Below are 13117 nucleotides of genomic sequence, written 5' to 3' on the forward strand. Positions count from 1 at the left end.
ATGCCAAAATATTAACAATTGTCTTAGAATTTGAGTTCGGCCATTTAAAATTGAATGTTTTACTTTTTAAAAAAATTATATCGCTTTCATCATAACGTTTTTGTTAGCATTTCCATTACCGGCGTAGCTGCTACTTCGTCATCATCAAAAAAAATATATTGTCGAACCCGTGATTACGTTGGAATCGGAACTAGAAGAGCTTGTTTGTAAAACTTTACTAGAAGAAGAAGTAGGTATTATACTTTTTGTTTGAGTAACCTTTTCTTTTGACTTTACTTTCACTTTACTTGATTGAATAGAAGTGCTTATTTCTGGCTTTTGCGTAATAACAACTTTGTTGATTTGGGTTGATTTGTTGATGCTAGGTTCTACTACGACATTCTCAACTACGCGTGTATGCGAGTTTATAACAGTTGTCGTTTGATCATTTGGTGCACTTTTTAGCAAGGTTGTGAAGTAAGTGAATGTCGTCAAATAGGTTTTAGTTGCAATACTTGTACTTCTTTATCTTGCAACGTTTCATTTCTCAATTGTATTTGTTTTAATAGGTTTTTGGGTAGTTGTATCGGTTTGTGTTCGTTTTAAATGCAGGTACAATTTTTCCGTCACGACATCTGTTGACGTAGATACATTTGTTCGAACGACCGTTTTTCCATGTTCCAAGTATGTGTTATAATACGTGTAAGTTACATAATGGGTTTTGACCACGTCGGTTGTTGCTATCGACGCTACAGCTGATGGTTCTAGATCTTCAACATCTAATGCAATGTAAGACGTCATTACTGACATACCTCTGGGTGGTGTTGATTCAGTTATGACTACTTGTGTTACTGTATTAACACTGCTAACTATTTTTTGTGAATTTCCTTCAGTTAACGTTTTTGTTAGTGCTACTGTACTGTAATACGTATTCGTATCTAAAACGGCAGTAGTAGGTTCGGAAGGTTGCAGTAATGACAAGTAATCGTCGGGTGCAGTAACAGTATTTGCGACGGTATGAGTGGTAGATTCTGTGAGTGGTACTCCACCATCGTGAATAGTGTTCAGATATGTATAAGTTGTATGAAATACACCGACGGCCAAGTTTGGATTCTAAAAATATATTCATATTGCTGAATGCTGAATAACTAATATTATCGTTTGAAAATATTTAACAGAAAACTAGACTTACCTCAGTTAGTGTAATACCAATAGTTGGAGTGGGCATAATTTTTCCAACATTTCTTTCTTCTGTTGCAGTATTTGCAATAATACGTTCGTGACTGGAAACTGTTGTCGTTCCACCTTGCAAATACGTTGTCAAGTATGTGTACGTAGTAAGCAAAGTTTTAGTGATGAATTGGTTAGGTTGAACTAATGATATATCATCGCCCTGTAATAAAAATATTGTTAACATTTTTCCTGTTTTTGAAAATTGTAATTTGAATTAATTTGACTTACGCTGGAGTCAACGCCACGCGGTAGGGCGTCTTTTGAAATTTCCGTATCTACACTTTTATCTCCGGCAACGATTACTTCGACACCATTTGACATTACCCTGGTGGCAATGTTATACCTGGCAGTATCTTCAAATCCTGATATGGCATCAAGTGATCGCAGACGATTTAAATAATCTAATCATATATAAAATATTAATAAAGTAATTGTATACATGCAGAAAATTTAATTGATTTTGAAGTTTGTCATAAATGATAATTTTTACAATGAGTTTATGTTAAATAATATACATTTTTAAATGAAAATATCTGTTTTATGAAAAGATGCTTGTGAAGATCAATATATGTACATAATTAGAATTTTGAAAATAAACTACTATGTTGATTTAGATTTAGAAAACAGGTACCAAGTCACATTATGCCATAGCTTAATAACTGGAAAACGAGGATAAAAATTGAGTGGACTTTTTACAATCTAGGTTTTGTGTTAGGCAGTTACAAGCTAGCATATTATTGGTTGATACATCAACAAAGTTGTTGATTATCGTAATGCTTTGCTTGTAGTTAAAGTACTGAAACTCACCTTCAGAGTTTGTGTCGGAGAGAGTAGGACCATCGGAGAAGGTAATTGGTTTTGTCAATGTCAGCGTATGCGTCAACGTCAGCACTTCAGTTTTTACAGCAGCTTTCACAGATGTCGTGGAAGTTATTAGTTGCTCATTTTCATGTACCCTTGTTACAACATAAGTATAGGTTTTATTTTTAATATAAGCACTTGTTACCGTTTCACTAAGCAAGGTTGTATATATCTCGTATGAAGGAATATGTTCAGTGTTTATAATTTCTGAAATGTCTTTGTCACCTAAGTATACGCTTTGTTTAAGGATATTTTTATTAGGAATATCAGTTGGTTGTGTTGGTAATTGTTCAATAGAATTGGAGACAGGCTCAAGTACTGGAGTTTCATAACTTTTGGTAGTTACATAATGATGGGAAGAGGAATTAGGGAGTTCTGTTATTATTGAAGTACTGTGATGTAAATCTGTCACTGCACTTGGTGCATATTCTGGCGTATCAGATATTTCATAAGTTTTAGGTAAATATGTTATAGTATCCGATACTGTATCAAAGTTATCAGGCAAATTTTCTGTAGACTCAGAAAAATAACCCGCAGTTCCCGTAAAGATTTCAAATGTTTCTGGTAAATATTCAGATGTCTCTAGGACATCGTCATAAATCTCTGACGGATATTGAAAATCGTCGGGTGAATATTGCGAAGTCTCTAAAGTGTACTGATGAGACTCTCGTAGGCTTTTGATTGATTCAGGAGAATAATCTGTAGTTTCTTCTGAATATTCAAATGATTCAGATGGATTAATTTCAGAAAAATATTGTAGTGTTTGTTCTTCAATATTAAAATGTGTATCCGGTGTGATGAAATAGAAATTATCAGTAATGGTACTAAATGTTTCAGTAGGCAGCACCGTTGAGGGTTCTGGTTCGTCCGTATCTATTAAATCGGAATTATCATTAACGTTTGAAAATGAATTAGAATGTGTTCCTAAAAGTCGTTTCTTAGTTACAATAACCCTTCGACGATTAGTTGTTGCAGTCGGTGTATGTATATTGATATTTAATCTACGTTTTTTGGTAACTATTACACGTGTTCTATGATCATCCCATAGTTCAATTTCTCTGTTAATGATAATCGAGTTATCTAAGCTTTGATTTGCGATATCAATAAATTTTGGGCGTCTTCTAATAATTTTTATTTTTCTACGATGTTTAATAGGTGAATCAGATTTTTCCGGTTCTTCTTCGTTAGAATCAATATTTCTTTTTGTTCGCTTAAAAGAATGACTTAGAATATTTTTACTTAAATTTGTATCATTTTTGTTATTTATTTTGCCAACGGGATTCGAAACGTAATTTTGAGTTAAATTTAGTATTATTTGATTTTGGTTATTTTTGCCCCTGATTAGATTATATTCCGTTTCGACCTTTGGCATGAGCGGGGCTAGCTCAGAAAGGCCAGTTACGCTAAAAAATGATTTTTTTCATTGTTCGATGAAGAAATCCCATCGGTAACTGCGACAGGTTTTCTATTAAGTTTTTTCGTAGATTGTAAATATTTTGTTGAATATGAGCCAAGTGCAGGTGTCTGTAGATCGATATATTTACTGACATCCCCAATAATACTTTCTAGGCTTTGTGTTTCATCTTTATTAATTTCAAATTCTTGGTTAATTTCATTTGTTGCAGGCATTAGATAATAATCATAAAATTCATTATCTGAAGGAGCAAAAGAGGGGAGTTTTGAGGCTTGAACTTCAACATATTCTGCAGCACGTTTTCTTAATGTGCTGCCTTCTCCCACTGTCACGGTTGATAAAACTGTGCTGAATTCTCCTGGTCTTCTTCCCGAAACATACAGAGTTATTACACTTGTTTCAGGTTCTGGTGGCGCTGGAGCTACTTCAGGTTCTTTTTGTGGCCGGGGTTGTGGCTTTTTCCTATGCGTTTTTGGCCTACTAGTATTTTCTTCAAACGGTATTTCATCATTTAATGATTCGTTTTCGATATTCCTATGTCTGAAATTGCCACGAGAGCGCGATTCGTCAAACGTGTCTTCTTGGAATAACAATTGTGCATCAAAATTTTTATTATCAATTTGTCCTAACACTGGATTTTGGGGTTGGTTTTGTTGTTGGAGCAATAAAGGCAGCAGTAAACTATTTAACTGGTTTCCACCATTCACTCCTTGTGTTGGAGTTACGATAATCGTATCGGTTATGAATTCAGTTGCAGTTATTACATCTACTGAACTATCTACAATTGTAGTTAAAATTTCTTTGCCACGGAAAGTTAATGGAATTACAGTCGACATAGCTCCGGTTACGGTAGTCACATACGTTGTTGATCTCGTTTTGAACTCTGTTGTTGGGGTTGTGGGCATTTGATTTTGTAAGTTTCCAATCAATGGATTTATATTTTGTTGTGGCAAACCAAAGTTTCCTAATAGCAATTGAGATAACAATATATTTGCAAGTGGCGCATTTGCTGATATTTGTGGTTGTATTGTAGACACTACAGGTTCAACATCATAAACTGTACTGGGAATTACATGCGAGTATGACGTTTTTCTTCCTCTGATAACTGTTGGGGTAAATATGACACTTGTAGTTGGTGTTTCTTGTAAATAAAAGTGAGTAATCTCGTTACCTCCATTACCAGTAACTTCGCTTCTAAGTATTGTTACTGGATTACCATCTTTGCCGACAACCGTACTATATTGTTTAGGACCCAACACTTCTGTACTCAATTTAGCTGTAACTATATTTTTATACTCTGTTACTTTTCCGTTTACAATAGGTATAGTTACCTCAGTCGGTATGTGGTGGGTAACTGTAATAGTACCATCAAAACTGGGCGCAATGTAATTATTATCGTATGAATTATCCGAAACTCTGCTTCTTGGACGCGAGGTTGGGCGACGGTTTGATGTGGTCGTTCGACTTCTACTGTTTGATCTTGTGTAAGCTGGTGCATCAGTTTGGCTACTATAGTTACGTAATCTGGGCGCCTTTGGTCTTGTTGCTGTAGACGATGTTTTTCTTCTAAGGGACGTATTCGATGTGCTTGGGCGTTTGAAATTTGAACGATTTGATAAACTTGAATCTTTATCTCTTAAAGTAAATTGTGATCTTCCATTATTAGCGGATGCTGGTGTAGGACGTACTCTATTAGTTGATATTTGCGAACCAGATGTTCTCGGTCTTGGTGTATAACGTGAGCTTTTAGGTTTTGTTTCAACAAATTCTTCATTCTCCTCTACATCAACTTTTTCTTCAGCTTTGGGTTGAGGTCTTCTGAATCTTGATGAAAAATTGCTTCTACTGCTATAATCTGCTGCATCACGTTTTGTTCGGCGTTTAAAACTCACAAATGGTTTTATATTTGGTGTTGTTTTCAAACTTTTTCTTTTGGAGTAATTGTCTGGTACTGTTTCAGTTTTACTTTCAGTATTCGAGCTGTCGTAATCGTTATCATCATCGCTTTCATTTTCTATGTCATCATCAGAGAGTTCTTGTTCTTCTTGATCTTTATTTTCTTCATCTTCTATTTCTTGTGGTGGGGGTGTTCTTGGTCTAAATAAACCACGCGGGGGAAATAAGTTATTGGCAGGTCTAGCTCTATTTTGTAGTGCCGGTGAGGGTCTATTGAATGATCCCGATCTTGCTTTTGGTTTTGGTGTTGTTGTAGTTGCTTTATTTTTCTGTAAATTTCCATTTCTTTTTCCACCGTTAGCAGCGGGTTTGGATGTAGAAGCACTAACTCCTGCTGGACGTGAGAGTGGTGGTCTACGGAATCGTAATAGTGGGTTCTGATTTCTTCGTGTTGTACTTTCAGTAGTTGTTGCTATTGAAGAAGTTAGATTATCTTGATCATCGTCAGTAAAATTAGTGGGATCGTTTGTTGCCGCAGTTGCTGATTCGAACTCTTCTTCCGTGCTATCTGTAGTTTGGGTTGTATAGGTATTTGAACTTGGATTTCTTAATAAACCAGAAGCAAGTGTGGGTCTTACGCGAAATCTTGAGCTTCCTGTACCAGCTGAGCTAGTCAATTTAATTTCATTGCCTGGACGGGCCGAACTTCTAAACCCTCCTCTTCTTGAGCTGGCTCCAAAGTTAGTTGATGCCGTGGGCTGAATTCTTGCTGAGGAACCTCTAAGTTTGTTTCCATTACCAAAAGCTGATCCTGTAACTGCCGCGCTATTTCGCGGTCTTGAAAATCGTCTTGACCCACCAGCTGATGGATTTACTGATGCACTATTGTTGATACCCGAGGAACCTGTTCTTCTGCTACTACTGAACCTTCCTTTCAAAGCCGGCGTTGCCGTAACAGTTGGAGTTAAATCCGATCTTGTAACTGTATTTGCGCTCGTAGCTCCTAAACCTTTCCTTTTTGGATTGAATGCAGGTCTGTTTCTAGAGGCAAATGATCTAATCACAGGTGTGAAAGTACGTTTCTTTGTGGAGAATGTCAAACGTGATTTAACTCGACTATTTCCACCTTCCTCATCTTCGTCACCTTCTTCACCTTCACCTTCTTCATCGTTGCTGTCAGTTTGGTAACTATCGCTTAATGAAGCTTCTACAGCTACGGGTGATGGGCTGAGGATAGATGCTGTTGCTTTAATAAGTTGATCAGGAGCTTTTGTGGAAGTAGCTTCTATTCCTGTTACAGTTGGTTTGATTTTATTGCTTAAGAAACTTGAAGTACTTTCAATGATTTGCGCATATCTACCATCTATTACAGTTCCGATAACTTTAGATTGGTATACAGTAGTAGTTTGATTTTGCACTATAGATCCCTCAATCAATCTTACCAATCCAGTTTTGTGTATTTTTGTTGATGCTTCTGTACTGAATGGCAATTCAGATTTCTTTTCTTCGTCTATTTTAATTGATGATGTGCTTTCAATAACCTGAGCATATAAATTATCTATATATGTGCCCAATGCCTTCGTTGTATAGAAGGTGGTACTAATTCCGTCAGCATCGACAATTTTTCCTTCGTTGATAGAAACAACTCCTGTTGGACTCAAAGCTAGAGTCTCACTAGATATGGATGGTGTTGGAGTTAAAATTTGTGTCGTACTCTCTAAAACTTTTGCGTAGAGACCATCGATGTAAGTGCCATATACATCAGTTGATAATAGTGTTACAATGCCATTATTTATATCACTACTTAGGATTGTAGAAAGTAACCCTGTAGCAAATGACGCAGTACTTTCAGGTGCAGCAGTTTTGTCAGGCTTTATATTATTATTATCGATTGTATTTTTACTTGGTGGATTTATTGCAATTGCACGTCCAGTAGCATCAGTATGGTTAACAATGTTAGTTATCGTTTCTAGTCTGCTATTTAGTATGGTACTATCTCCAATGTAAGAAGTTGTGAAATATGTGTAAGTTGTATAAAATGTGGTTGGTTCATAGGCATCATCCGTTGCTAAAACTGGTTCATCTAAAATAGTGGGAGTACTTTCAATAGACAGTGTTTGCAAGCTCTTGGGTGATATAGTCTCTTCTATATTAATAACAGGAGTTACTATGTTTGATATAGTTTCTTCTCTGCTTGTAATTGTAGTTGAACCGTCTTTGTATAATGTTGTCCAATACGTAAACGTTGTGAAGTATGTTACTGGTAAACTGGAGTCTTCAATGCTCAAGGTTCTTGTTGGCGTAAGTGTCTCAGTTACAACATTTGTTATTGTTTCTAATCTACTTACTACGTTGCTAGAAGTGCTGCCTATGTACATTGTAGTGAAGTACGTAAATGTTGTAAAACTAGTCTGCAATAATAAAGTTGGGGATGGCAATATTTCATCCGTATTACTTTCCGAACTAATTTGATCATCTAATAATATATTTCTTTTGTCAACATTATCTATTATTCGGCTTTCTCCATTCGAACTGCTGCTTCGAACATCAGTAACCATTGTAGATATGGTTTGTCCGTCTTCAAGTTGTAAAATATTTATATCGTCTATATTGTTGTTTCGAGATAACGTGCTATACGATATTGTTGCTGTATCTGGGGTGACTTCATTTTGTTCATCACCGTTCGCTATATTATATTCATAATTTGATGAATCGATTATTTTATTTCTTGTAATAGTACTATCGTATGCATTAATTGTTTGTTGAGTAACATCGTTATCTTCTGCGTGTACAGTTAATTCGCTATTTGTGCTTAAAGGTTTTTCAATCACATCTCGCAGGCTTGTTGCATCAATTGCAGGAGTAACGTAGTTTGTATATACTTCAGTCCGACTAGAAATTTCAGTCTCTCCATCTACAAATATAGTCGTGAAATATGTGTATGTAGTATAGTATGTTTTAACGGCTTGAGCTGTTTCTAACAATTGAATTTCATTTAACGCTGGTGTGGCGGTGTGTATTACATCTATGTCCGAAGATTCGTCTTCATAAGATAAATCGCTATCGACGATGTCGTAGGTAGCCGTTGGTCTTCCAATTCCCACACTGGTGGGCTTAATTTCGTTAACATCAACAGCTGTAAATGACTCTGCCGCATTTAAAGTAGATTGGAACATATCACCTGATTGTTGTATGAAAGCTTGATCTACTGTTGATGTTATTACATTGGTGACAACCTCTTTTCTACTACTTACACTAGACGTTGATTCATGGAAAAATGTTGTTAAATATGTATAGGTAGTGTAAAGAGTTTTAAATATAAGTTCAATTTCTTCTTCTGCATCCGGTGTTTCTTCTGTCGTAGTAGATTCTGTTACATGTTTCATTTCAGTTACTACTTCCATGGGTATTGTAGATGGCAACGTAGCATCTGTTGTAGAGGATTCCTTTTCTGTAGTTAGAACACTATCTTTTACAGATATTTCTTCAAACTGAGTTGTTATTTCTTCCTCTTCAGTGGAGCTTTCATAATTTTCAGTTGTGGTTTCATGAACTCCTACAGTAGCTTCATTTTCAATTTGTTGTACCGATGTTGGACTTATTGGAGTTTCAATCGTTGTAGCTTCAACATTACATGGTTCTGTAATATATGACACTTCTGTATTAACTACTTGATGCGATTTAATAGAAGTTGTAGTTGTTTCCGCATCAACTGGGATGAAAAATGTTGTTAAGTATGTAAATGTTTTGAAAGTTGTAGTTGGTGTAACCTTATTATCTTTGCATTCTTCTTCCTCGATTGATTCTGTCGAATGTTCGACTTTTTCAGTTACATCTTTTGATTCTGGCAGTACTTCCGTAGTTGCTGCTTGTGAAATAGATTTAGTAATATAGTCTTCTTGATCAATGGTAACTACTTCATTTTGAATAGATATATCTTCTGTTGTAGTAATTTGTTGAGCGCTTACTTCTGACTCTGGTGACACAATAAGACCTTCTGTCGTCGGTTCTTCGTAATATTCTGTGCTAGTATTTTCATTGAAGGGTTCTTCAGATGTTGTTTCTGTCGTGCTAGTAACATCCAACGTGGGTGTTGCAATAATGTCATCCTCGAAAAATATAGTAGTAGCACCGCCCAATACCGATGTTGCAATTTCAGTACTTTGTTCTTCTATATGACTAGAACTTGAACTTAAAGGTTCAGTAGCCTGAGCAGCTGCCGCCAGCGATGCAAATATTTTAGCAATATCTTCATCTGAAGGAGTTGACAGCATTAAAGGTGTAGTTGTTTCTGAAGGTTCAATACTTTCTGGGGACACGGTTAATATCTGTTCTTCTTCGAGCGTTGTTGTTTCATATTTGGACGTGTTTTGCTCATGAGCTAAAACTGATGACTTAGCTTCGATATCTTCATGTTCAATATCTGAAATATCTGTGATTGGTTTTATCTGTTCCGTAGTTTCCTCCTCAAATTGAGTAGAGTGAGATATAGATTTGCTTTTTCGTTCATCGACTGGATTTAAATTTAAAGTAGGTAATGCAGAAGCCATACTTTTTTTATGTTCCGTTTCAGATTTTGTTGCGCTTATTTGGTCTTGGTATATAGTTTTTTTATTATTTGAAACTGATGCAGATGCTGTTGATTGCACAGTAGCTGCTCCAGAAACTGTTGTAACGTGCCCAAGATCAGGTTGCTTAGTAGCTGTATGCGGTGAAAATACAATTACGGTATCTCCGACAATAGTTGTAAAATCTGCAAATCCGAGATAAGTAACGGTACTGAGACTTTGTAATTCTTGCTGTATAGCAACTCCACCACGATATAACATTTTTCCACCCCTTTTAGAATCAGAAACTGTGCTTGGCTTATTTCGTTCAGTAATAGCGCCAACATAAGGTTCTTCATAATAAAATCCACTCGGAGAGAATTCATTGCGCACTGTATAAGTTGGTAATGTTTCTTCAGCTTTTATCTTGGAAGCATTAATTTCAGCTGCAACTTCGTTTTCGCGCGTTTCGTGGCCATTTCGAGATACGCTAAATGATTCCGATTTACTTTCACGATAAGTTATTGGTTTTTCTTGTACTAAGCGTTCAAATGTGGGTGTTTCTTGGAATGGTTTATCTTCGCGAATATATGAAGCAGTGACTATTTCCATTGGTTGTGCATCCACATTCTGATGCTGTCTCTCGACAAATTTATAGGGAGAGGAATTAGGAGTGCGGGATGTGGGAAATACGAGATAGGCACCTGCTTTGTCTGGTGTTATGTAATCGGTGTTTTTTATGAATTGAACCGCCTCGCCACGCGGACCATCGTCTATGTGCCATTTCTTGTAAGTGATGTCGTTATGTGAACGGGACGGTAATGCGTCGTTGTTGTCGTAAAGTACTCGTGAGCTTTTGGTCAACAATTGGGCGTATAGTCGTCCGTTGTCCAGTGTTGTGCCTAGTACTTGTGTTGCATACTGTGTCGTCACCCCTTCTTGGATGAAGGTACGTGCAGTCGATGTCAATAAACCGACGTCTGGTTTCACGTTGAGGAATCTTCCATGTGCCGCTCGGTTATTGTTCACCAATAGAACGGTGGTCACATCTATAATCCGAGCGGTCAGGTTGGAGTTGGCAAGTAGACAGAAGTCAAGAAACAAAGATAAAATGATCTTAGTTATTTACAAAAGATATATAGATACATACATCATTCACCAAACTCATACAAAAGTTTATTTTTCAAATACATAACAAACTTATTAGATAGTGTATATGTAGCAGAATTAATAAAAGTTTTAGAAAATAGTGAAACGCACAACAAAATTAAGCAACCGTTAACAGTATAAGCGTATAAAATAAATTTTGACAAAGCGAACAGAATTTAGACATCAGCAATATTTTTTATTGAATATATATAATTTTTCACCCAAAATTTGATCAAACTGTATTCCAAATCAGATTAAATTTTTGTTGTACAAATAAGCTACATACATATACATTAGAATTTCAATACATAAAATAATACATTGCATGCTTTACTGATGGTATAATACACTGATATGAACATAGTTATAAAGATATTCATAATACTTTTATATACAAAATTTTCTGACAACGACAATTGTACAATTTTACACTAATCACTCCAACATCATTTGACATTTCACACAACTAATTTTAATGTATCGTCATACTTTATAAATTTAAAGTCAAATTATGTATTATGTCGGAAATTTATATACTAGTTATAAATTTATGAAGTTAAAGATTATTCAGAAATTCATAAAGCTGTGAATTTTGCAAAACTAAATTTTATTAGAAATTAAATGAATGTTACAAACTAAAATTGTTTATCTAATAAATCAAAGATTTTATTCGTATAAAGATGTTATTTAAAAAGGTATATGTAAAGTGATTACAACAATCACAATTTTAGATTCATTTTTAACTACTAATAAATCTAGTAAAATTTTGAATGTAGGAAATTATCTAAAGTTTTCTCCATCACCATTATATAGTTTTCTAAAAATTCAGTCATTTCCAATTGTAAATTTGTTGCTGTTACTATGTTCACTCATTCAAAGCAATCATTCAAAAAACAATTTGTACAAATAGTTATCATTTTTTAAAGATTTACACAATTTTTTAAGAAGTTTGGATTTTATCTTACCGTCGTTTGCATCTCTTCTTGTTCTGTGAAAGTTTCTGTTTATTGTACCTGAAAAAATATAACATATTAAAATCATATTTTCAAAATACTAACATTTAATTTGATCATATCTGATAAAAAGAGCAAAATTTTATTGACATTTAATTAAAAATTGTTTACTTTAAGTCAAAATTTCTTTTATACACTTTAAAATTATAATTAAATTTAACAATAAACAAAATTCGAATTTACTTTCTCATTTTTAAATATTGGTTTTGCAAAATTAAGGCAGTGGTTTTTAATCTGTGGGACGCAAAGGGGGCATACAGGTGTTTCCAAAATTCAATTTTCAAAAATAAACAAAAAAAAATGTAATAATATAAAAAAATAAACGAAAAAATATTTATAAAAATAATATAATTATTTTTTATGCATAGTTTTACTAATATTGCAGATTAATTTATAGTCTGGTAATATCAATTGAGATGTAATTGGTGAAAAAATTAAAGAGAGTGTGACAATTTTATTATTTTATTAGAACGAAGAGGTGCGGTGAGTAAAAGGTTGGAAACCCCTGACTCAAGGTATCACAGCAAACTATCAGTCTTTTAAATTTTGTTTTCTTACTTAAACTTAAGTTTAAGTTTGTGGTTTCCAATCTGTGGGACGCAAAGTGGGGCATACAGCTGTTTTCAAAATACAATTTCCAAAAATAAACAAAAAATATGAAATGATATAAAAAATGAACGAAAAACTAATTATTTTTCATGCATATTTTTACATGATATTGCATATTAATTTGTAGTAGTCTAATAATATCAGTCGAGAATTCATGAAACAAAATTATTGATAAAATTAAGAAGAGCGCGACAATTATAGGTGCGAAAAAGGTTGGAAACCACTGACTCAAAATATAACAACAATCTATCAGTGTTGTTTCTCGTGTTTTTAAGCTTGTTGGATGCCAAATTTATTTTCCACTTGTGTGAATGATTATTTAATAATTTTACTCTTTTTATAATTTATCAAAATATTATTTAATTTAATTAGTATCAGATAATTCAGTAGTAAATGCGTCTTGATAAATTGATTTC

General features: G+C 34.5%; 1 protein-coding gene across 1 annotated transcript in view; it reads right to left on the reverse strand.

Moving 5' to 3' along the window:
• Positions 1–12056, reverse strand: part of LOC113376320 — a 45807-nt gene extending 33751 nt beyond the window's left edge. The window contains 7 exon segments of the mRNA XM_026616230.1: positions 178–1092; positions 1172–1372; positions 1441–1613; positions 2020–2946; positions 3618–8069; positions 8124–11046; positions 12045–12056. Coding sequence (XP_026472015.1) covers positions 178–1092; positions 1172–1372; positions 1441–1613; positions 2020–2946; positions 3618–8069; positions 8124–11046; positions 12045–12056 — 9603 coding nt within the window.
• Between the last annotated feature and the right edge of the window lie 1061 nt (positions 12057–13117).

This window comes from Ctenocephalides felis, unplaced genomic scaffold, assembly GCF_003426905.1.
Source record: "Ctenocephalides felis isolate EL2017-DRISC unplaced genomic scaffold, ASM342690v1 CF-g0.4_SCAFFOLD_01886, whole genome shotgun sequence".
NCBI classification, from domain to species: Eukaryota; Metazoa; Arthropoda; class Insecta; order Siphonaptera; family Pulicidae; genus Ctenocephalides; species Ctenocephalides felis.